Raw genomic sequence first — 24,209 nt, forward strand, 5'->3', positions numbered from 1 at the left:
CCAAATCCCATGTATGATTCTTAACAATAGAATCCAATTCAGCTTGCATGGCCTGCATCCAATGCTGATTTTCACTTGCTTCTTCAAAACTCTCAGGTTCCTCTTCATCCATAATAGAACTCACCCAAGCTGACTCTGAAAAGTGAGAGCTTTCAGCCTCACGTGTACTCCTACGTGTCCTACCTGGTAATGGAGCAGCAAGTCTACTCTCTTGAAGAGTCTGTATAGCCCAACGAGGAATGGTTCTAGCTTCTTGCAAAGCTGTCCTCTCTTGTACAACAATATCCTCTTCTGCTTGCTGTATGTTAGGCTCAGCCTGGGGCTGATTTAAAGCATCAAACACACGAGGTGGTGGCTGCAAATTCTGAAATTCAGCCGGTATATCAGCTGTGGTTCCTATGCCAATGGGTATCAACCCTTCAAATACATCAAAAGACTCCTGAGGTTGCTGAAATTTAAATTCAGCAATGGGTTGTGCTGAATTCTCTGCAAAAACAACATCTCTGCTCACAAAAATCCTGCGTGTGACAGGATTATAGAGACGGTACCCTTTACTTTGACTGCTGTAGCCAACAAATATGCACTTTATGGCTTTATCATCAAGCTTCCCACGAAGCTCCTGTGGTACATGTGCATAAGCCAAGCAACCAAACACACGAAAATAATCAACACTAGGTTTCCGATCAAACCAAGCTTCATAGGGTGTAACAGATCTGAGTGCCTTTGTAGGGCACCTGTTCAACACATGAGTGGCACACATAAGAGCTTCCACCCAAAACTTATGTGGCAATCCCTTTGCTTTCAGCATACACCTGGCCATCTCCATGAGTGACCTATTCTTTCGTTCGGCCACACCATTCTGCTGAGGTGTATATGGTGTAGTACACTGGTGTACTATGCCCTTCTCTAAACAAAAAGCATCAAATACTTTAGATAAGTATTCCCCCCCTCTGTCAGTTCTGAGAGTCTGCACTTTTTGTCCTGTTGCATTTTCAACCATGTTGACATAATGTCGGAAATGCATAAAGACATCAGATTTGTTCTTCAAAGCATACACCCAGGCATATCTGGAAAAGTCATCAATAAAAGTAACAAAATACCAATGACCTCCCAAGGATTGTGTCCTCATTGGACCACATACATCACTGTGAATGAGCTGCAATTTGCGGACAGCTCTAACAACTCTATCCTTTTTGAAAGCCTGACGATGCATCTTTCCCAAAATACATCCCTCACACACATGTCTGGGAGGAGTCTCTAAATTAGGTAGGGCATCTACCATTTTCAGCTTCTGAAGTGCCATGAGACTGCCATAATTTACATGCCCAAACCTGGCATGCCACAACTCTGCATCCTGCATAGCAGATGTAAAGGTAGAAACAACACATGCACTGTGCCTCTCATAAGGATCAAGACGGTACAAACCGCGACATAAGGTCCCTGTAGCAACCAAAGCAAAGTCACTTTCCCTGTCACGGACCATACATTTAGTATCCTCAAAGGAAACAACCAGCCCTCTCTTTGCAAAAGAAGACACTGAGAGAAGATTCTTCTTTATCCCAGGCACATACAATACATCCTGAAGGAGAAATTCGGAGCCATTAATGGCTGTAAGCATAACATCCCCTGTGCCCTGAACTGGATAAGAAGCATTATTTGCACACGTAACCTTTCTGCCACATGAAGAAGGTACCATCTTGCCAAACAAATCCTTTCTGGACGTGATGTGCCTTGAGGCACCACTGTCAAAGAACCATACATCACCACTTTCACTCACACTGAGTGAATGTACCTGATTTGAGGGATCATAGCTGCAAGTAAAGAAGCACCAATCCTCTTCCACAAGATTGACTGTGGCATCATCTTTCTTGTTATCCACATCTGAAGAGTCTTCAACTGAATTACCAGACTCTTTCTTCTTTTCCTTGGCTATCCTCTTAGGACATTCATGAATATAGTGACCTGTTTTCTTGCAGTAATGGCACTTACCCTTCTTTTTAGGTTTCTGTGCATCATCCTTCTCTTTACTAGATGGCTGTCTTGATTCTGACTTAGGCTTATATGCACCAGATTTTCCTTTGCCCTTGTTCTTGGCAAATAATGCTTGCTCACCACCTCTTTGCATGACATTTTTCCGAGTCTGCTCTTCCTGCAGCAAAAGTCCAACCAAATCCTGAAAGGATAGAGGGACTGGATTACCCCTCATGGACAAGTGAAGAGATGTATGAAAACCCAAATAAGAGCTCGGCAAAGAGTTAAGTGTAGTGGTGACCATCTCAGCATCAGAAATGATTTCATCAATATTCAAGAGCTGTTCTCTCAAATCCTGAATCTTCGTAAGATGATCCTGCATAGAATCACCCTCATCCATGCACAAGTGTGATAGTTCCCGCTTCAAAAAGGCAACTCTAGCCTCATTGCGAGCCTGATACATGTGCTCCAAAGTATCCCATGCAGCCTGAGATGTCCTGCATGAACGGATATGCGGAATAATGGACCTCTTAACTGAAAGTGCAATCAAAGAGAGTGCCTGAGCATCCCTGGAATCCCACCTAGTTTGTTCCTGTGTAGGTGCCTGAGGAGCTGGTGGTACAACCTGCTGCCTGCCATGTTGTGGAGGGGTAGCTGGGGCCACATGCATAGGCCTTGCCTCAGCTCCACTTACATAATTCCACAAATTCTTTGCAACTAGCAGATTCCTGATCATAAAGCTCCACAGAGAATAGTTGGTTCCATCCAACTTATCTTCCTGGGCTAAAAACCCAAACACATCAGCGGTGTTCTGTGCCATGAGAGCAAACTGTAACCTGCAAAAGAGACTAACTGCACAAGAGTCCACAAATATTGCTCGAGACTGTCTGTTTCACACAGATAGACAGCACAGCAACAAAAGCCCCAAATTTCTGGTGGCTCAAATTTCTCTGATTCCCACAAAAAACCTGTGGGAGCTGTCACAGATTGTGCAGGCAACACAAAAACAGCAAAAGCCCCAAATTTCTGACTTGATTTGCTGACAAAATTCACAGTTAAGCTCCAAAATTCAGCAGGTAGACTCACCCGAGTTGCTGCTGCAGATTGCTGAGGTAAGAACTGATGCAGAAGACGGTACAGAAGGCTGTACGGACAGAAAAATAGCAACCAGCAGGTGCTGTACAGAATTGTACGGACAGAAAACAGCAGATAGGGCTGTACGACTGCTGTACGACTGCTGTACTATCAGAAAACAGCACCAAAACTGGTCGTACAGACCTGTACGGACTGAAAAACAGCAACCAGCAGCCACACGTGCTACACAGATGCTGTACGGCCTGTAGAAAAACGACCAGCACTGCTTTTTGCACCAGAACAGTGCCCGAGACACACAGAAAGCAGTCGCCCAGGTCTGTAGAAGGAGGGCGACCTGTTTTTCAGCACCAGAAGCAGGCGACCAGCACAATAGACCTGTTTCTTCGCGACGAAAGTGCTTCACCAGCAGTAGGGAAGGCGGGAGCAGGAACAACAACCTGCTCTGATACCAATTGTGAGTGTGAGAGACGGTGTGGAGCACACGAAGAAACAGAACAAAACGTGTGGAGGCAAGGAGCAAAACGATGGAGCTCAAATAATGAAGATAAGTTTGTTACAAAACTTAGGGCATATAATAGCCCTAACTGGTGCCCGTTTCACATAACGGTAAGTTGGGCGCCTTATTGGGCGCGGGGAAAAAACCTCACTTAAAGTGAGTAAAAAGTGCTCGGCCGGTCCTAATACATTGGCCACTGCCCATAATAATGTCAGGACATTATTTCTAACAAAAGGGCTGTAAATCAGCCATTACAGCAGGAAAACCAGCCCCTAAATGGTGCTGAAAATGGTCCAAATGGACAGCCAGAGATGGCAGAAGATATCCCTATGGATATACCAGAGATACCGGGCATGATTTTTCAGCCTTATGGCATGGAACAGGAGCCACCAATGGGTGATATGCAGGCTGGACAGCAACCTGCAAATGATGGTCATTGGGTACGGAGGTCCACAAGACCCTCCAGAGCCCCTGACAGGTTTGTTCCAGGGGTTGACTACTTGATGCTCACTGACTGTGGGGACCCCTCATGTTATAAGGAGGCTTTACAGAGAGCAGACAAGGCTCTTTGGGAGCGTGCCATGAAGTCAGAGATGGATTCTCTGCATAAAAATGGAACTTGGAAGTTGGTGCATTTGCCTGTAGGCAAGAAGGTTTTGCCATGCAAGTGGGTTTACAGGCTCAAAGTTGCACCAGATGCAAAGCCAAGATACAAAGCCAGGTTAGTGGCTAAGGGCTTCAAGCAGGAATATGGTGTGGACTTTGATGAGATCTTCTCTCCAGTGGTCAAAATGACCACACTTAGAGCTGTGTTGGCTTTGGTTGCGCATGATGATCTGGACTTGATTCAGATGGATGTGAAGACTGCTTTTCTTCACGGTGATCTCCATGAGGAGATATATATGCAACAGCCAGAGGGTTATGCAGTAAGTGGAAAGGAGAAGCTTGTATGCAAGCTGAAAAAGAGTCTTTATGGGCTCAAACAGGCACCAAGGGAATGGTATCATAAATTTGATACATTCATGAAATCCCAGAAATTCAGGAGAAGTGACATAGATCACTGCTTGTACACCAAGAAAGCTTTGGATGGCAGTCTATTGATCCTCATCTTGTATGTTGATGATATGTTGATTGCCGGGAAATCTCGTAAGGAGATGGATACCTTGAAGCAGAGGCTGCATCAAACCTTTGATATGAAGGATTTGGGTGATGCAAATCACATCTTGGGTATGCGGATACTTCGGGACAGAAATCAGCATGTGTTGTATTTGTCTCAGAAGGAATACATTGGCAAAGTCTTGCAGAGGTTCAATATGGACGGGGGGAAGAAGACTAGTACTCCTTTGCCTCCATATGTGAAACTCAGTGCTATGGACAGCCCACAGTCAGATAGAGACAGGGCTGATATGGCCAAGATTCCGTATGCTTCAGCTTGTGGCAATCTCATGTATGCCATGGTTGCTACTAGGCCGGACATTGCATTTGCAGTGGGAGTGGTTTCTAGATACATGGCCAACCCTGGCAAGAAGCATTGGGAAGCAGTGAAAGGTGTCATGAGATACCTGAAGGGCACACAGGATATGTGCATTTGCTTTGGCAAACAGGATGTATTAGTGCATGGTTACACGGATTCGGATTATGCCGGTCATCCAGATAACCGGAAGTCTACTACCGGTTATGTGTTTACATTCACAGGAGGTGCTGTGTCATGGATATCCAGGATGCAGAAGTGCACTGCCTTATCTACTACAGAGGCCGAGTATATTGCAGCCACAGAGGCTTGCAAGGAGGCATTATGGCTATCTCGGTTAGTGGTTGATTTGGGATATTCCATTGTTGCATTGTGACAGTCAGAGTGCCATCCAGTTGGCAAAGAACCCTGTCTTTCATGCAAAGACGAAGCATGTGGATGTGAAGTATCACTTCATCAGAGAGGTGATAGAGAACAAGCAAATTCAGCTTGTTAAAATTCATACGGATGACAACCCGGCTGATCTGTTGACAAAGAGTTTGCCTCCGAAGCGGTTTGCTCATTGCAGACACTTGATGGGCATTGGATGAAGCCAGTTTCAGCCTTGATATGGCCTTGTATATTATCATGTACATGCTGATTTTTTCTTTTCCTTCATTTAAGGACACTTTGCCTTTAAGTGGGAGGTTGTTGGGGTAAAGGCACTATGCCCACCCTTATAGTGTGTACAAGCCCATAAGTTATAGTACATAGTACACTTAGTACTTTTAATGTACTAAGTGCACTATGTGTACTAGTGCAATATACATGTGTGATAGGGGAGTCACACACTCATTCCCATGAGTTGACTTATCCCCACAACTCTCTCTCTCTCTCTCCCTTGTTCTCTCTGTGTATGTCTCCCACACATGAATAACTCTAACCCTAATTCTCCCATTCAACTGTGTACTATGAGATACGAGGGAGATACTGGTGTCTCTTCCAGGAGGGTTTTGGACCATTACGACATGTGATGGAGTTTGAGGGTCAGACGTGTTTGGGGCTTTTCTTATTGGAGCTCAAACGCCATCAAGAGGCTCTCCTACGAGCCAGGACAGCACACCAGGATCCACCCCGCCAACGAGCCATGACAGATTTTTTCAAGGCCAGGACCACCTCGGCAGATACGACCAGGACTTCCACCACCCCCTCGACGAGCCAGACGTCCTTCGGAAGGAGTCACCCTTGACAGAGCCATGGCACTTTGTCGAGCGAGACGCCCACGCTTACCAAGACTTCGTCCACGGCCACTTCATCACCGGTGGATTAGAGCCATCATCACCCGCCAACCACAGGAGACGACTGCCCCACCACTTAAGTTTCTCTATCTTACAGCACCCCATGAGAGAGATACTGAGATGAGCAGATTACACCAGTCTTATGCGAATTGTAGATATTATACACTTTTGTTGTACCTCAGTAGGAGTATTTTTCTTTCATAGCTGTTTAGGACTTTTTTAGTCCTTTTTGTCTTCCTTTTGATGAGACACCATCAGCTGTGTACTATGTTTTGGTCTCATAGGCCACTTTGGCCTTTCGTAGACGTTAATATATCGAACAAGGCACTCAATAAGCGAACAGTTAAGAATAGATTCCCCATGCCCAAAATAGAGTACATCCTAGAATGATTCAATGGTGCAAAAATTTTCTCTAAGATAGATCTTAAGAGTGGCTACCATCAGGTTCAAATCTTTGAGGCCGACATTCCAAAAACCACCTTTAGGACCGAGCATGGCCACTATGAACTTGTGGTGATGCCCTTTGGACTCACCAACGCACCAGCGACGTTCAACAAAATGATGTCTCGGGTTTTCCGGGATCTCATTGGCAAATGCATCTTCATCTTCTTAGATGACATCCTTATCTTCTCAGGTACTACAGAGCAACATGAGCGAGATGTGACACAAGTTTTGCAACTCTTGCAGGCCAATGAGTTTTTTATCAATGCCAAGCAGAGTGAGTTTGGAGTACTCAAAATCCATTACCTCAGGTACATCATCAGTTCATCAGGTATTAGCCTCGATTCTGGAAAAGTACAGGACATTCTCAGTTGGGATGTTCCCACTACAGCACAAGAAATCCGCTCATTTGTGGATCTTTGTCAGGCCTACAACACACACATGGACAAGTTTTCTGACCTTGGAGCACCTCTCACCGACTTGCCTAAGGGCGTAAAGACTTGTTGTCAGAAAGTGACTGTCATAGGGAAAACTCTAGAGGCATTCCAGTCAATGAAGAAAGTTGCCTCTAAGTCAGCATTTTTGAAGTTGGCGTCATGGGATGATCCTTTCGACATGATTACTGATGCAAATAACTTGCCATTGGAGCTGTTTTACAGCAAGATGGTAGGCCAATGGCTTATTATAGCCGCAAGTTGAATAACACCAAGAAGAATTATTTGGTGTATGACAAAGAGCTCTTGGGGGTGATGACCGCTCTTAAACATTGGAAGCACTTCCTTTACAGGAGGGACTTCACAATTAAGACAGATCACCAGGGACTTAAATGGTTGCAAACCATGCCTAGTGCCCAAAAGGGTGACAGGCAATCCAAGTGGAGTCAATTGTTCCAACAATTTGGGGGAATGATTGAATACGTCCCTGGTAAAAACAACCCTGTTGCCAATGCTCGTAGTCGAAAAGGCACAATCCAAACATTGCAGGAGTCCACTATGCTAAAAATTCAAGGCAAAGACTTGAACAGTATGAAGGCATAGTATCAATATTCGGAAGAGTTCGGGACTAAATATAAGTTGGCCCTCAATTCAAAACCGCGCCACAAGATGTTTGGTTGGTTTTCAAGAACCATCTTTGTGTACTCAAAGAAAAGCGTCAAGTCCTTCTCCATGATGCCCATGATTCTCTTGTCGAAGGTCATCAGGGTATCAATAGTACCTTGGAGAAGTTAGAGAGGTCATTCTATTGGCCTAAGATGCGACGGGATGTCTACCAACATGTCCAATCATGTCAGATATGTCAAAAGGTAAAAGTTCCTCATACAAAACAAGCAGGGTTACTTCAGCCTTTGCCTATTCTTGAGGGACCTCTTCATGACATCAATATAGACTTCGTATGCCCTCTTCCTAGAAACACACAGTGTATGACAATTGTGGACAGATTCGATAAGTTTTGCATGCTCATTCCATGCAAGCAAACAGCCATAGCCAAGGACATAGCTCACTTGTTCATTCGGTTTTGGTATCCCATTGGTGGTTTGCCACGGACTATCACATCAGATAGAGATCCAAAATTCACGTCCCATTTTTGGAGAGCATTGTTTGACAACTTTGGGACTAAGTTGCAGTTGTCCAATGCATTCCATCCACAAACAGATGGCCAAACAGAAATATACAATCACTTGGTCTTTGACGTTCTCAAATCATACTGCCATGACCAGCAGGCAAAATGGGAACAATACCTTCCATTAGTTCAAGCAATCCTAAACGATACTCACTCATCGAGTATTGGCCAAACGCCGTATGAGGCAGCATTAGGTCGTTGGTTCTCATCTCTTTTGATGAGACAGGTGTCACCATCCCTTGAGGCCAATGAAACCACTGAGACATTCTCGAAAATCATGGAGTCAGTTAAGAAACGCCTTGCCAAAGCTCAAGAACTATATATACCCGGCAAACCAACAAATCCACACGAGATGTCAACTTTAAGGAGATTGGGTATATCTCCGCATCATGAAACAACGGCTAAAGCAAGTGGGCAAGCGTTGTCCCAAACTTTCATTCCGAAGTTTCAGCCCATTTCCCGTCATTCAAAAGTTAAGTGATGTCTCTTTAAAGTTAAAGTTCCCGGAAAGTTGGACCATGCACAATGTCTTTCATGTTTCTTGGTTGAAGCCATATGTAAGTTCAGCATTGAAGGATATATCACAAGAGCAACAACCAAATATAATCGATGAGGTAGAAGTCATAGAGCCAGAGCAAATTCTCCTCCACAGATGGAAGCAAGGATCCAGTCGAAGAATACGACTGTTTTATACAAAGTTTAAAGACCGAGGAACCCATGAAGTACTATGGCTGGATGAAGAGTTTTTTCAAGAGTACCCCTAGTTGTTGGCAGACTACTTGGAAGCCCTGAACCTACCACCAAGTTAAGTAGGAGGGAATGTCACGTGCACCCTACACTAGAGTACACAGTGACACACTAGCATGATCATCAGTGCAACATTTTGTACAAAAGTAGTACGTTTTGTAGGAATATTTGTCGTACGTCGTGACCCCATTGTGAGCCCTCGATCCAGGGATAGTCAGGCACGAGCTACATAGGTCAATCTTCGAGCCTTAGAGGTCAGTCGAGCCTTAGAGGTCAGTCGAGCGTCAGTCCTCTCAACCCACTCGGAGAATTCATCAGATAAGTGCATGTAGAGTCAGCCTTAGCCTAGGTTTTGCACTAGAAGCATGTAAATAGCATATTTGACCAGCCCATGGCTGGCGTTTCATTGGCAGGTTAAGGGCTGTTTTACAACCTTGAACCTCTTCTTGAGGCAGCCGACAGCATGAGGAAGCCTCGTGAGCCCTGTCAGCCAGTACCTATGTGTCCCCAAGGTCGTGGAGCAGTCGGCCAACAGTAGTGTGGGCAGCAGGAACTATGCACAGCATTTAATGCTATTTTTAGGCATTTTTCATGTCCAGCGGAACTGGCCGAGAGATACCATCTAGCCGACCAGCAGACTAATGACATGTATAAGCAGTCGCCTCATTCCTCTTTCATCATTCAGTAATTCAGAAAAGTGTACAGCAGTTCAGCATCCTTTTCTCTCTAGGCTAACAAGGAAGAACCTCTTCAGCATTCAACCAGCATATGTGCAGTCCTACAGCTATCTGGACTTGCATCAATGGCCCGAAGAGTCTTTAGCAGAGCCTTGGACACAGGAGACTCTAGCCTCATCGTCAACAACAATGATGAGTCTCAAAACCATAACCTCAATGCCAACCAATGTCAAGGAGGGCCCCAAAACTTCCACTCCAACCAAAAATAAAACTCCACCAAGATAGCCAAGATCAAGATATCTTAATGGTATCAAAATGTGGGTGGAGAAGCAGCTACTTGTAGCTCAAGGCTACTACGAAGGTGCCAATCAAATTTAGGTGCCTCGACAGTCAAAGCCTCTTCCTTAATACAGCACTCAAAGGCCAAGCAAAAAGAAAGGTACTCCACAACACCGTCCACAAAAGCCTATGTGAGTTCCTCAAAGAACTCTAACATCTCAACGAGTGTCGGTACCAAAAAGATTACTGCAAGCACAAGGGTACTACCAAGACAATACAAAATCTTGGATTCCAAAGCGCATCAAAAAGTGCCCTAAGCATGTACAAAGAAATCTCAATACGAAAGGCATCAGCACCAGTTTATAATGTTGATCAACTTGTATTCGGCATTCATATCGCTTGTTTACTCAAGCATTGTACAGCATTCTTCAAAGAATAATATAAGCAAATACTCTTGCTTTCAAGGGGGGGGGGGGGGGGGGGGGGGGGGGGAGGAGACTAGTGGGTATTTGGGACCCAATAAGGTGTCGTCTACTTCACACTCTCATTCTCTTCTCTCTCTATTCTCTGTATTGGATACTAAAGATTCTCATCACATAAAGGTATAAATAAGGCCCTGTTGTTGTGCGCGTTACCATGATCAGCCTCCGTGCATGTAACATTCAAGGATGCACTCTCGCTTGCGCAGAGTGCTAAAATGAAGTACAATGGCAGAAAGCCCAAGATTTCCCAACCTTCCACTCCCAAGGCACCTGCCTCTAGGGGAAAAAGGCCAGAACAAGATAGGGTCTTTCGCAGGGCAGAGCACAGGAGCCTCTGGCTTCAAGAACTCGACCAAGGCGCCCAAGCTTACTCAACACCAAAAAGCTTAAGCAGGTAAGACCGAAGGGAAACTGAGTGCAAACGAGACAGCTCAGTACAAGAAGGAGGGTAGGTGTTTCTTTTGTCACAAAAAAAGGACACACTTCTAAGGATTGTCCAAAGAAGACTACCACTCCGCAGATGACCACCCCAGCCTCCACGGCTTCCATGGTGAGCCTTGCTCCCACACAGACCCCAGCAGTCGTCCCTAGTTCTTCGGATCCCAATTCTTTGGTTGGTGCAATTGTTAGCCAAGAGCTCGAAGATAACCAGAAGGACGTTCAAGACCAGGAGTATGAGTGCAATGAATTGCTCAAGACCTTTGGCTACATAGGTGGCCAGAGAGTCGTTGACTTGTTTGATACAACGGCAGCACGGAGAATGTGGGCATGGAACAGACCGCTCAACGCGCCCATTTCCTGTTGACTTCGGTAGACAAGAAGGTTGAGGATTTTAGCACAAGCAAGACAATGAGCATCAAGTTTGAAGCTCAAGGTGCCAAGCTAGTGATCCAAGGCATTGGTTGCCCCGCTTGCAGGAGCAGACATAATCTTGGGAATTCAATGGTTTCACAAGTTCCAACCAAATATTAATTGGGACAAGCACACTTTTCGGATTACACTGAATGTGCCCAAAGCCCCAGTGACCGTCAAGTGTGAGCAAGAAATCCCGAACTTTCCTCTCATAAGCCACTTGCAGGCTAAACGAGAAATCTGGAAAGGCGCACAATATGCGATGATTTATATCCAGATATCCAAGCTGCCCAGACGATGCCCCATGCTTCCGAGAAGTACTAGACTCTCCATGAAAAGTTCCATAATATTTTTCTTCAAGACAACCTCCCTCCCCAACTCTCCCCATCTAGACCAGAGGACCACAAGATAGACCTCCTCCTACCCAAGCAAATTTCCATACCGCCTGTCCAAGGCAATGGAATCGGAGTTGGACCACCAACTCCAAGATCTGTTGCAATCTGGCTTCATACACCCTAGTGTGTCGCCATTTGCAGCCCCGATCATGTTTGTTAGAAAGAAAGATGGGTCTTCCCAATTGTGTGCCGATTATCTTACACTCAATAAGATGACTATCAAGAGTAAGTTCCCGATGCCTTGAATAGATTACATTCTCGAGAGGCTGAATGGTGCCAAGGTGTTCTCGAAACTGGATTTAAAGAGTGGCTACCACTAGGTTAGGATTGTTGTGGGGAACATCCCAAGACAGCCTCAATAAGATGACTATCAAGAGTAAGTTCCCGATGCCTTGAATAGATTACATTCTCGAGAGGCTGAATGGTGCCAAGGTGTTCTCGAAACTGGATTTAAAGAGTGGCTACCACCAGGTTAGGATTGTTGCGGGGAACATCCCAAGACAGCCTTCCGTACGGAACGGGCTCACTAATGAATTTGCGATCATGCCTTTTGGCTTGATGAACACCCCAGCACATTCAACCGCATGATGATGTAGATCTTCAGAGACTTAATTGGAAAGTGTGTGTTCATATTTCTAGACGACATACTGGTATTTTCAGCTACGGTTGAGCAGCATGACATTGATGTGGAGAAAGTCTTTAAGTTACTCAAAAGCAACGAGCTCTATGTCAATGAGAAGAAGTCGGAATTTTATCGCTCACTACCTTGGATACATAATCAGTGCCAAAGGCATCCGACTTGATCCGGCCAAGGTGGCCGAGATTGTCAATTAGGAGATATCTAGCATCTTCCCCATTCACCTCCGACTCTCCTCCGTCCTCCGCCCTAGATGTCCCATACCACCGGGCCTTGGAAGACATCACATATGTGCGAAGGCCACCCTTTGCCGATGTCGAAGGCGGAGGCCTATGAACTCCAACTGCTCGGCCCCGTCCATGCCGACTCCTGGTGCTGCGAGTATCTGCTGCCACAAGCTCACTATAGAGCTCCATGAATATTGCCTCCTCCTCCTCATCAGGTTGTTGATTGACACTTGCAAAGTTTTCACTTGTCAACGTGAAAGTGTCAACATTGACCCACACATTAAGGCACAAAAGTTAGAGTCTGTACAGTGTACACAAAACTTAAAAGTTATGAGTCATGACAAGTTAGAGTCTAGCTTGGGACTACCCATACTAAGAATGCCCTGCATCATGCGCAAGTTAGTGCGGCAGTAGACCAACCGCTCCAACTGTCGTGTGCTCAGTCGATTGCGTATCCTCGTGTGTATGAGAGAATAGGAACTCCAGTTCCTCTCACATGCACCTGTAGAACAATCCTGGGCTAGGACCCTTAAGGCTATGTGTTGGAGATGCTCTAGTCCATACCCAAAATTGTCCCACCAAAAAAGGGGCTTCACAAGTGACTCCCTCCTCTAGCAAGTGGGAGACGAAAAGGAGGTTTGACCTCTCTGATCAACATAACAGCCCAACTCCTCTAGAAAGGCATTGTGCTCATCAACTAGCACAGCTCGAAGCATATATGCATCCCGATCTTGTCGAAGCTCCCTATCGGTGCAAACTACTGGAGACTTGTAGGCTGGATGTACCAATGCTGCAAACCCGTGGATTGGTTTGTGCATCCACCTCCATCTCTTCTTTGCAATCTCCATGATTTGTGCTCGCTCGTCAAATGTAATGTCTGTGCAAGCCTCCAACTCCACAAGGGCAGCTCTAAAGAGGTGGACAAGAAGGCCCATGGTGGACCCCTCGCAATCTGTCATCCGCAAGAGCCTATAGAATGGAGTCATAGCAATGACAATTACTCGAACTCTAGTCCAAAATCTCTCCTCTAGGCAAAAGCGTTGCATGGCTTTGGCCTCTTCAGTGACGTGCTCATCCCATTCGTTCCACATTGTTGGGGTAAAGGCGTTATGCCCACCCTTATAGTGTGTACAAGCCCATAAGTTATAGTACATAGTACACTTAGTACTTTTAATGTACTAAGTGCACTATGTGTACTAGTGCAATATACATGTGTGATAGGGGAGTCACACACTCATGCTTTTTTTTGAGTTGACTTATCCCCACAACTCTCTCTCTCTCTCTCTCTCCCTTGCTTCTCTGTGTATGTCTCCCATGAATGAACTCTAACCCTAATTCAGGTTTCTCCCCATCAACTGGTATCAGAGCCTCTGCCCTTTGAATCTCTCTGCTGCATAGCTCTCGTTTCACACAGCCTTTGCCCTTTTGAATCTCTCTGCTGCATAGGCTGCACTGTGGCCAGATAGTGCTGCCCCATCACCCAAGTCAAGGCCATCCAGCCAGTAGCGTGGGCTGCCCATCCACTCAGGCGCAGCCAATCAAGCGAAGAAGATAGGCGAGCGAACTGAAGCGTGGAGTTCTATCTTGGTGGCGGGCGTTGAATCAAGCCGTCAACTGGCTGCTGGGCATAGAAGGCGCTAGGCGAATACACTGGCGCTAGGCGTGAGCGAAGGCGAATACACAAGCGTTGGGCGAAGGCGACGTGTTGGCTGGCTACCGGTCGGAGGCTGCGTCAACAATAGCGCTAGGCGAAGCGAGTGGCGTTCAGCAGCGAGCGCATAGGCTAGATAGATTGCGTACCAGCGCACACAAACAGGCAAAGTCTCACACAACTGGAGAAGCCTGGCGATCGCAGGTCGCTCGCCCTTGGCCGTATTCATACGCTCTCTGATGAGCTCATCAGCTACGTCCTGGAGCTCCTCGCAGCTAAATACTTGGCAATTCTCTCTTGTGTCAGCAGCGTCTTCTACATATTTTGCAATGAAGATCCATTATGGATGAAGCTGTGCTTGCAAGGTCACGAGGGATTACTTAGATACACTGGTAGCTGGAAGCATACTGCTTTGAAAAGAGCTTCAAGTTGCCATGAGAGCTCTTGGGTTTGAAGCTGGCACTGAGAGCATTCATAAGCCCGTGCATCGGCTACAGCTGCAGAAGCATCAGCATCAGCATCAATAGCAGCACCAAATTCTTCAACCTTTTTTTTTTTTCTGCAACAACAAAACCCGCCTGCAAATCAGAGAAAAAATCAGAAAACAACAAGGTATTTTCCTCATTTTTTTTTTGGGATTTGCAATTGAGCAAGTACAATCAACAATTGAGCAGGTACAGGTGTCGAATTGCTCAATTTTTGAGCAAAATTGGCAAAATTGGGTGACATTGGTCACAATCAGGATAAATTTGCAGGAAATTGGTCAAATCAAGATCAATTTGCAGGAAATTGGATGTCGAAATTTGGGGCTTTTGATGTAATTGTGCAATTAAGCACTCATACATGCTGTATGATGTGAAAAATCGCACATTTGGGCAAAATTGCAGCAAATTGCAGCAAATTGCAGTGCAAATCAAGGGGCTTTTGTGCCGATTTGGTTGATTTGCATGCAGGCAATCGCATTTGATGCTATGGATAATGTGCTGATGCCTTACAAGCACTCAATGTGCCTGTAAATCAAGGGGCTTTCATGTATTTGATGTATATGTGGCCAAGGGGAAGCATCGTGAACACTCTGGATGCCTTCATGTGCGCCAATGTACCATGCATGATCAGAAATTGATCTCAAAATCAAGGGGCTTTTCAAATTTTTCATGCTTGTTGAGCTTGGCAAAGCAGCAGGCAAGACATTTATGCCTTGAATCCTCAGAAATCAGCTTGCAGTCAAGGGGCTTTTGCCCAATTTCTGTTCGGGACTGTTTTATGCAGTGTACAGGACTGTAAAAGTCTGATTTTCACTCATTTGGACAGCCAGGAAAGCATTTATTGCTACTGTACCTGCTGGTACAGATTTGGCACAGCTTTGTGCATGTTTTGGCAAGGCTGTACACTGTTTTGAGTGACCAAAAGGTTCAATTTCAGCTGCTGAAATTGCCGGTACAGGTTTGGTACATCATTGGTGAGCGCTTAGTACTGCTGTACAGTACTTTGGAAGGGCAAAAGAGCACATTTGAGGTGCTGTCCAAAATCTGCAGCAACCAGATTTTGGTGTTTTCATCACATAAAGTGGGAGAAAAGTTGCATTCTTGCTTCCGCAGTGGGAGATAAAACTTGGGAGAAAAACTGTGAGCACTTTGTGTGCTTTTGGTGCAGTGTTTGCACATCTTGGGTGCAGTGTTTGCACATTTGCAGGGAGTCAGGCATTACAGGTTGCATTTTGCTATGGCAACCACAGGTGAGAGCTCTTCATTGCTTCACATCAAGAAGCTTGAAGGCTCGCATAATTATGATATTTGGCAAACCCAGTGCTACAATGTGTTGCTCCAGAAAAAGCAGCACAAGCCTATCAAAGAAAGGGGTGTGATGCCCGCTTCTCTTACAGCTGAAGAGTGGGAAGATATGGATGAGCTGGCAAGATCTACTATCATGTTGTCTGTGTCAGACTCATTACTTTTCAGCATTCGTGAAGAGAAGACAGCTTGGGGAATGTGGCAGAGATTGCAGGACTTGTATGCCCAGCAAAGTGCCTCAAGCAAAGTGTATTGGTTGAAGAAACTCATAGGTCTTCAGATGAAGGAAGGGGCGTCTATGACAGCCCATCTCAATGAGTTTAATGGTATTGTCAGCCAAGTTATAAATCAAAAGTTGGCAATGGACGATGAGTTCAAAGCCACCTTTCTCTTATGCACTTTGCCAGAGAGTTGGGACACATTCAGGACAGCCACTAGCAATTCGAATGCTATGCTGTCATATGCAGATGTTGAGGGTGCTCTTCTTCAAGAAGAGATGAACAGGAAAAACAACTCTGTTGGCAAGTCCAATGCAATGAATGCACGTGGGAGATCCCAGCAAAGGGGGAAAAGCCAAGAAAGGGGAAGGAGCAAGTCTCGCTCCAAAAAGGATTTGGAATGCCATTATTGTGGCAAGAAGGGACACATCAAAAAGCAATGCTACAAATGGAAAAATGATCAAAAGGAAAAGGGAAAAGGCAAAGACAAAGAGAAGGATGAAGCCAAAGATGTAAAGCCAAAGGGCAAAAGTGGAGTCAAGATTGAAGAAATCAATGTGTCACATGCAGGTGGCAGTGAGGATGAGGTCCTCTTTACGTCTTCACTTGATGCCCATTCACTTCTTACAGGTGGTCATGGTATGCACTTATGGATCATTGATTCAGGTGCCTCCTTTCATGTCACAGGTTGCAGAGACTTGTTTGTCAGGTATACTGCTGGCAATGAAGGAGTGGTTTATTTGGGTGATAACCATGCATGCAAGATTCTTGGCAGAGGTGATGTAAGGCTTGTATTTTCAGATGGCTCACAGCTTATGCTCCATGATGTCAGGCATGTGCCTGAGATCAAGAAGAATCTGCTTTCTACTGGACAGCTTGATGATGCTGGTTATGTTACCACATTTGGTAGTGGAAAGTGGAAGATTTGTAAGGGCTCACTGGTTGTTGCCAGAGGCTCTAAGGTGGACACTCTTTACTTTATGCATGCAGGTGTTTGTCACCATGCTAATGTAAATGCAACCGAGCTGCCGGAAATCTCTATGTGGCATAGCCGGTTGGGACACATGAGTGTCAAAGGAATGGAGCAATTGTCTCGTTTGGGTTACTTGCCTTCTCTAAAGTTTTCAAGTTTTCAGTTTTGTGAGCATTGTATATATGGTAGGCAACTACAGTGCCCCCACAAGAAAGCTCTTGGACAGAAAGATGCTCAGTTAGAGCTTGTGCATACAGATGTATGTGAGATGCCTCAGCTTTCTTTGGGAGGGGCAAAATACTTCGTGTCTTTTATTGATGATGCCACACGCAAGGTGTGGGTTTATCCTCTTCGTTTGAAGAGTGATACATTTTCAGTGTTTCAGAAGTTTGTTGCTCATGTTGAGAATCAAACTGGCAAAACACTGAAGGCTTTGCGTTCCGACAATGGTGGAGAGTATATGTCCATACAGTTTCAGGACTTTTGTGATGCTAAAGGCATCAAGAGGGAGCTCTCTACTCCTTATGATCCTCCACAAAACGGGACAGCAGAGAGGATGAACAGGACCATTCAGGAGAAGGTCCGTTCTATGTTGTCACATGCTGCATTACCTCATGGTTTTTGGGCTGAAGCTGTTATGACAGCCGTTCACCTTATAAACAGGTCACCTAACACGAGGCTTGGTGGAAAAGTGCCAGAAGAAGTATGGACAGGGAAGCCTCCGTCATACAAGCACTTGAGAGTGTTTGGTTGCGTTGCGTACGTGCACATACGCAGGGAAATGCGCACCAAACTTGATCCTAAGTCTCACAAATGCATATTCCTAGGATATGGTGACAGAGGTGAAATGGGGTATAGACTTTGGGATCCCATGAATAGAAAGATCATACGCAGCAATGATGTCATTTTTGATGAAACATGCATGTATAAGGAGCCTGCAAGGCAACAGGAGCCTGGCAGAGTCATCTTTGATGATGATGGACATCATGGACAACAACAAAGGGCTGTAAATCAGCCATTACAGCAGGAAAACCAGCCCTTAAATGGTGCTGAAAATGGTCCAAATGGACAGCCAGATATGGCAGAAGATATCCCTATGGATATACCACAGTTAGAGGAGATACCGGGCATGATTTTTCAGCCTTATGGCATGGAACAGGAGCCACCAATGGGTGATATGCAGGCTGGACAGCAACCTGCAAATGATGGTCATTGGGTACGGAGGTCCACTAGACCCTCCAGAGCCCCTGACAGGTTTGTTCCAGGGGTTGACTACTTGATGCTCACTGACTGTGGGGAGCCCTCATGTTATAAAGAGGCTTTACAGAGGGCAGACAAAGCTCTATGGGAGCGTGCCATGAAGTCAGAGATGGATTCTCTGCACAAAAATGGAACATGGAAGTTGGTGCCTTTGCCTGCAGGCAAGAAGGTTTTGCCATGCAAGTGGGTTTACAGGCTCAAAGTTGCACCAGATGCAAAGCCAATATACAAAGCCAGGTTAGTGGCTAAGGGCTTCAAGCAGGAATATGGTGTGGACTTTGAGGAGATCTTCTCTCCAGTGGTCAAAATGACCACACTTAGAGCTGTGTTGGCTTTGGTTGCACATGATGATCTGGACTTGATTCAGATGGATGTGAAGACTGCTTTTCTTCACGGTGATCTCCATGAGGAGATATATATGCAGCAGCCAGAGGGTTATGCAGTAAGTGGAAAGGAGAAGCTTGTATGCAAGCTGAAAAAGAGTCTTTATGGGCTCAAACAGGCACCAAGAGAATGGTATCATAAATTTGATACATTCATGAAATCTCAGAAATTCAGGAGAAGTGACATAGATCACTGCTTGTACACCAAGAAATCTTTGGATGGCAGTCTATTGATCCTCATTTTGTATGTTGATGATATGTTGATTGCCGGGAAATCTCGTAAAGAGATGGATGCCTTGAAGCAGAGGCTGCATCAAACCTTTGATATGAAGGATTTGGGTGATGCAAATCACATCTTGGGTATGCGGATACTTCGGGACAGAAATCAGCATGTGTTGTATTTGTCTCAGAAGGAATACATTGGCAAGGTCTTGCAGAGGTTCAATATGGACGAGGGGAAGAAAGCTAGTACTCCCTTGCCTCCATATGTGAAACTCAGTGCTATGGACAGCCCACAGTCAGATAGAGACAGGGCTGATATGGCCAAGATTCCGTATGCTTCAGCTTGTGGCAGTCTCATGTATGCCATGGTTGCTACTAGGCCGGACATTGCATTTGCAGTGGGAGTGGTTTCTAGATACATGGCCAACCCTGGCAAGAAGCATTGGGAAGCAGTGAAAGGTGTCATGAGATACCTGAAGGGCACACAGGATTTGTGCATTTGCTTTGGCAAACAGGATGCATTAGTGCATGGTTACACGGATTCGGATTATGCCGGTCATCCAGATAACCGGAAGTCTACTACCGGTTATGTGTTTACATTCACAGGAGGTGCTGTGTCATGGATATCCAGGATGCAGAAGTGCACTGCCTTATCTACTACAGAGGCCGAGTATATTGCAGCCACAGAGGCTTGCAAGGAGGCATTATGGCTATCTCGGTTAGTGGTTGATTTGGGCTATACAGGGGATATTCCATTGTTGCATTGTGACAGTCAGAGTGCCATTCAGTTGGCAAAGAACCCTGTTTTTCATGCAAAGACGAAGCATGTGGATGTGAAGTATCACTTCATCAGAGAGGTGATAGAGAACAAGCAAATTCAGCTTGTTAAGATTCATACGGATGACAACCCGGCTGATCTGTTGACGAAGAGTTTGCCTCCTGAGCGGTTTGCTCATTGCAGACACTTGATGGGCATTGGATGAGGCCATTTTCAGCCTTGATATGGCCTTGTATATTATCATGTACATGCTGATTTTTCTTTTCCTTCATTTAAGGGCACTTTGCCTTTAAGTGGGAGGTTGTTGGGGTAAAGGCGTTATGCCCACCCTTATAGTGTGTACAAGCCCATAAGTTATAGTACATAGTACACTTAGTACTTTTAATGTACTAAGTGCACTATGTGTACTAGTGCAATATACATGTGTGATAGGGGAGTCACACACTCATGCTTTTTTTTGAGTTGACTTATCCCCACAACTCTCTCTCTCTCTCTCTCTCCCTTGCTTCTCTGTGTATGTCTCCCATGAATGAACTCTAACCCTAATTCAGGTTTCTCCCCATCACACATGGTGGAAACAACTGTCTGGCGAAGGGTGGGCCTCACATCGTATAGACGCTCCAAAACCAGCCACATGTAGGCAAAGCGGGTGGCCCATAGCTTCTTCAAGTCAAGCCTGCTATGCTCACGAAACATAGCAAGCACCTTCACCTTTAGCATGAAGAAGTTGACAATAGATGTAGCTTGTTGCACAATCCTCTTCACCCACCCGAGCTTCGCCACATCCTCCATGAGTAAGTCAATGCAATGACTCGCACATGGAGTCCACACAATGGTGGGGAATTCCTCCTCAAGCAAGCGGCCCATGCGTCGACAATTTGATGCATTGTCGGTGATGACTTGCACCACGTTTTGAGCCCCAACCTACATGGTAGATAAATCATATGAGTTAAGGGCTTTGCACAAATGACAAAATCAGCCACACTTAAGTAAAATAATGCTTACCTCTATGATCGCTTGCCTAATATGGCGGTAGATGAAACTCCCGGTAGTCTTTCTCCCCCTTCTCCCGGTGTCAACCGCACGCAAGAAGTATGTGCCAAGCGGGCAAGACACAAGGATGTTGATAATGCCACGCTTCCTTTGATCACTCCATCCATCTGTGAGAATAGAACATCCATAGTTCGTCCATGCAGCTCGAATCGGGTCAAGGGCTTGATCAATTCTCTCCTTCTCTTCATCAATCTTCCTCGTGCGCATAGCCGTGTAAGAGACCCCCGTCCACCCCTCACATGGGCCCACATTTGCAATCGCCGTCACCATCTTCTTCCATTGCTCCTTTTGGAGTACATTGAAGGCAAGATTGCATTCAATAATGGTGCGAGCAATCTCTATCTCCCCAAGGCGTTGTCGCTCCTTAAGGAATGCAACCGAACCTCTCACACTACCTGTGACTTGGTGGAGAGAGGGTTGCACGCCTTCACGCTCCACCACCCTTTGCCTTTTGCCCGGTGCGGAGGCGGACCGTGCATCCGCCGTGGAAGTGGCAGTGGAGGATACACCAATGAAAGAGCCGGTGGCTACTTCATCATGTGCCAATGGTGGTGCTGCTGGTGGTGCCGGTGCGTGTGTTGATGATGCTCCTCTACTTGAATTTGAGCCGCCGCTCATCTTCCACGAAATGTCATCGGCAATGCTTTGCGGAATCTCCTTGCATGGGGCAACTTGTCCCCCAATCTTTAAAAGGTGCTGGAGAAGCCTTGTTGTTCCACTGGTGTATGACTTGCCGCAATATCGGCATGTCCAATGATGGGAGTTGGACTTCTTGGTGTCCTTCTCCACATTGAGGCAATGCAAATCAAAAGCCTCATGCTTCTCCCGAGGCATGATGGATAAGAGAAGGGCTAAAGCGTGGAGTAGAGGAGAGAGCGTAGAGAAGATGAAGTATGGGAAGAGCTTGGAGGAAGAGAACTTGGAGTAGAGGCTCAAGTGGGATGGAAGGAGCTTGGAGGAGGGTGGAGGAGGGTGGAGGAGAGGCTTGGAGTAGAGGCTTGGTCCTTGAGGCTTGGAGTAGATGGAGGGTGGTGGAGGAGAGGCTTGGAGTAGATGGAGGAGAGGCTTGGTCCTTGAGGCTTTTATAGAAGGACTCAGGAGAGATGAAAGGAAAACGGCCAGAAAAAACGGGCAAAAAATGGCTACTTCCAACGGCCAGAAACAGGAAAAATTCGTACCTGATCGTACGGATCCGTATGGTACCGTACGGTGCGATTCGTGCGTACGGCCAGATCCGTGCGACGTACGGAACTAAGCATGATTATAGGCCTCCTATAAACCAGGAGCCAAATATAGCATGTTTTATAAAAGCTACTAACCCCTACTTAAGATGCCTACCCCTAGGCTAAGGTTAACCTAACTTGGATTATCCCATATGCAAGAGCATGGGAAGTCAAAGAGCCATATATAGGGTGTGGTGGCACCTTGTCATAGATATCTCCTCTGACCGGGTTTTTGGGGGGGGAGCAATGGCTAGGAGATGGGAGCCCAGCCACCAACGTTGCTCAGTGCCCTAAGGTGGTGTGCGTGTTGCTGCTGCGTGACTTTGACAACTTGAAGGTCTTACTTGGGACGTAACAAAGGCTAGGGGGAGGAAAACAAGAAAGGGCTAGGCAGAGAGGAGGATTGTGGAGAAAGGCCAATGGAAGGAGGGTGGGCGGGCGGGCGGGCGGGCCAATGAAACAGTTGCTGGCGGGATAAGGACAGGCGAGGGGAGCAGCAAGATGGCAGGAGGCGGCCGGAAAGAGACCAGACGCCGGAGGGCTGGCCAAAATCGGGAAGAAGACGCAACGGCAGGAAGACAGCTGCGGGAGGCTCTGAAAAGGGAGGGCAGCAGGCTAGAAAATGGCGAAGGCAGCGTGGAGGGGCTGGGGGCTGAGGCGCATTGCGTGCTGGCAGGAGGGCGAATCAAGGCAAGAAAAGGGGGGGACGACAGGCAGTGACGGGGGAGCCCATCAGCATGTGCATCATGTTGTCTAAATGTCACAATGAAATGTGTGTCAACTAAGGTAATTGATTTAGGAGGAATCACTATCAATATCACAGCTTTAAGGTCTTCAGCAAAGAGCTAGAGATGATTCAAGAGTAAAAATAAATATGATGTAAATGGGTCTGTATACTAACATAGTGCATTTTTGTTTTGGGCTCGATCAAACTAAAAATAAACAAAATGCAAATAAGTCTGTACAGTAGCATGGTGCATTTTTGTTTCCAGCTCTATGAATGTCTAATTCAAAATAAGACTATCCAGTCAGGGTATGGTCAAAAAAATACCTAGATAAGAACTTTGAAAATGTTGATCTGTGAATAGGAATAGGAATAGCACCAAGGAACCAATTTAAGAGCACAAATCCAAAATTCAGCCCACAACAGCATGCAAAATCAGCTTTTTTTGCCATGAACTAGACCTAGCATGAAATGCTGGAATGGGAGTGCCGGCAGGTGAAGGCATCCAAGGTTCTACCCCACCCTACAAGCTCACCGACAAACCCATTCCCATGGCATGACTTTGATTTTTGTCCATATGCTTACAATACCCACACACCGTTTATTTCAGGCTGTGAATTGGCAGCCTGATGTTTCGACCCTATGGCATGTGTTGGTGTATAAGTATGGGATCAAAATGCACAAGAAGATTTACCACAACGATGGGGAAATATGTGGGTGAAAAGAAGCAAAATGCAGAAAGATTGCAGTTGAGAATGGGTGAGAAGACTGTACCATGCACTTCAGGGTCTGCATTGAGCTCCATGACATGATCCAGGATCATCTCTTCCGATGCATCAGGAGGCAGGTCCACTGAGATGGACTTCATGCCCACCTCAGTGCAAGCTTTCCTCTTCATGCGGACATAGGTCTGGGAGTCCTTCCTGTCCCCAACAATCACCACTGCAAGCCCGGGCACCTGCTCTTCAAACAAAAAAAGCAGACATCTGTAAAATCCAAAATCCATTTCTCTTATAGTCCATGTTGCTGTTGCCAAATCCATTCATCCCATAAAACAATTTGCTGAGAGAAGCTGTGTGGAGAGATAAGACCCTTACCCTGCCATAATTGTTCCATAGATACGTGACCTCCTGAGCTACTTCTTGGTGGATCGTGTTGGCTATGGCCTTGCCATCGATGACTGTGGCTCCTTCGCCAGATCCCATGTTCGCAAATAACTAGCTCATAGACCGAGCTGGCTGTGACAGCAATGTAGTGTGATTTTGGC

At 46.0% G+C, this 24,209-nt stretch overlaps 1 protein-coding gene across 1 annotated transcript in view; it reads right to left on the reverse strand.

Moving 5' to 3' along the window:
• LOC147631231 (Amino acid dehydrogenase family protein) overlaps positions 1 to 24,209 on the reverse strand; it is a 44,202-nt gene extending 19,993 nt beyond the window's left edge. Inside the window, exons 1-2 of the mRNA XM_086809565.1 lie at positions 24,040 to 24,209; positions 23,717 to 23,900 (exon numbers count right to left, since the gene is read on the reverse strand). Of these exons, the coding sequence (XP_086665691.1) occupies positions 23,717 to 23,900; positions 24,040 to 24,147 (292 nt within the window). The 5' untranslated portion in view covers positions 24,148 to 24,209. The remainder of the gene's footprint in view (positions 1 to 23,716; positions 23,901 to 24,039) is intronic.

This window comes from Cibotium barometz, chromosome 15 (genome assembly GCF_041138505.1).
Source record: "Cibotium barometz isolate CiBa-2024 chromosome 15, ASM4113850v1, whole genome shotgun sequence".
In the NCBI taxonomy this organism is placed as follows: Eukaryota; Viridiplantae; Streptophyta; class Polypodiopsida; order Cyatheales; family Cibotiaceae; genus Cibotium; species Cibotium barometz.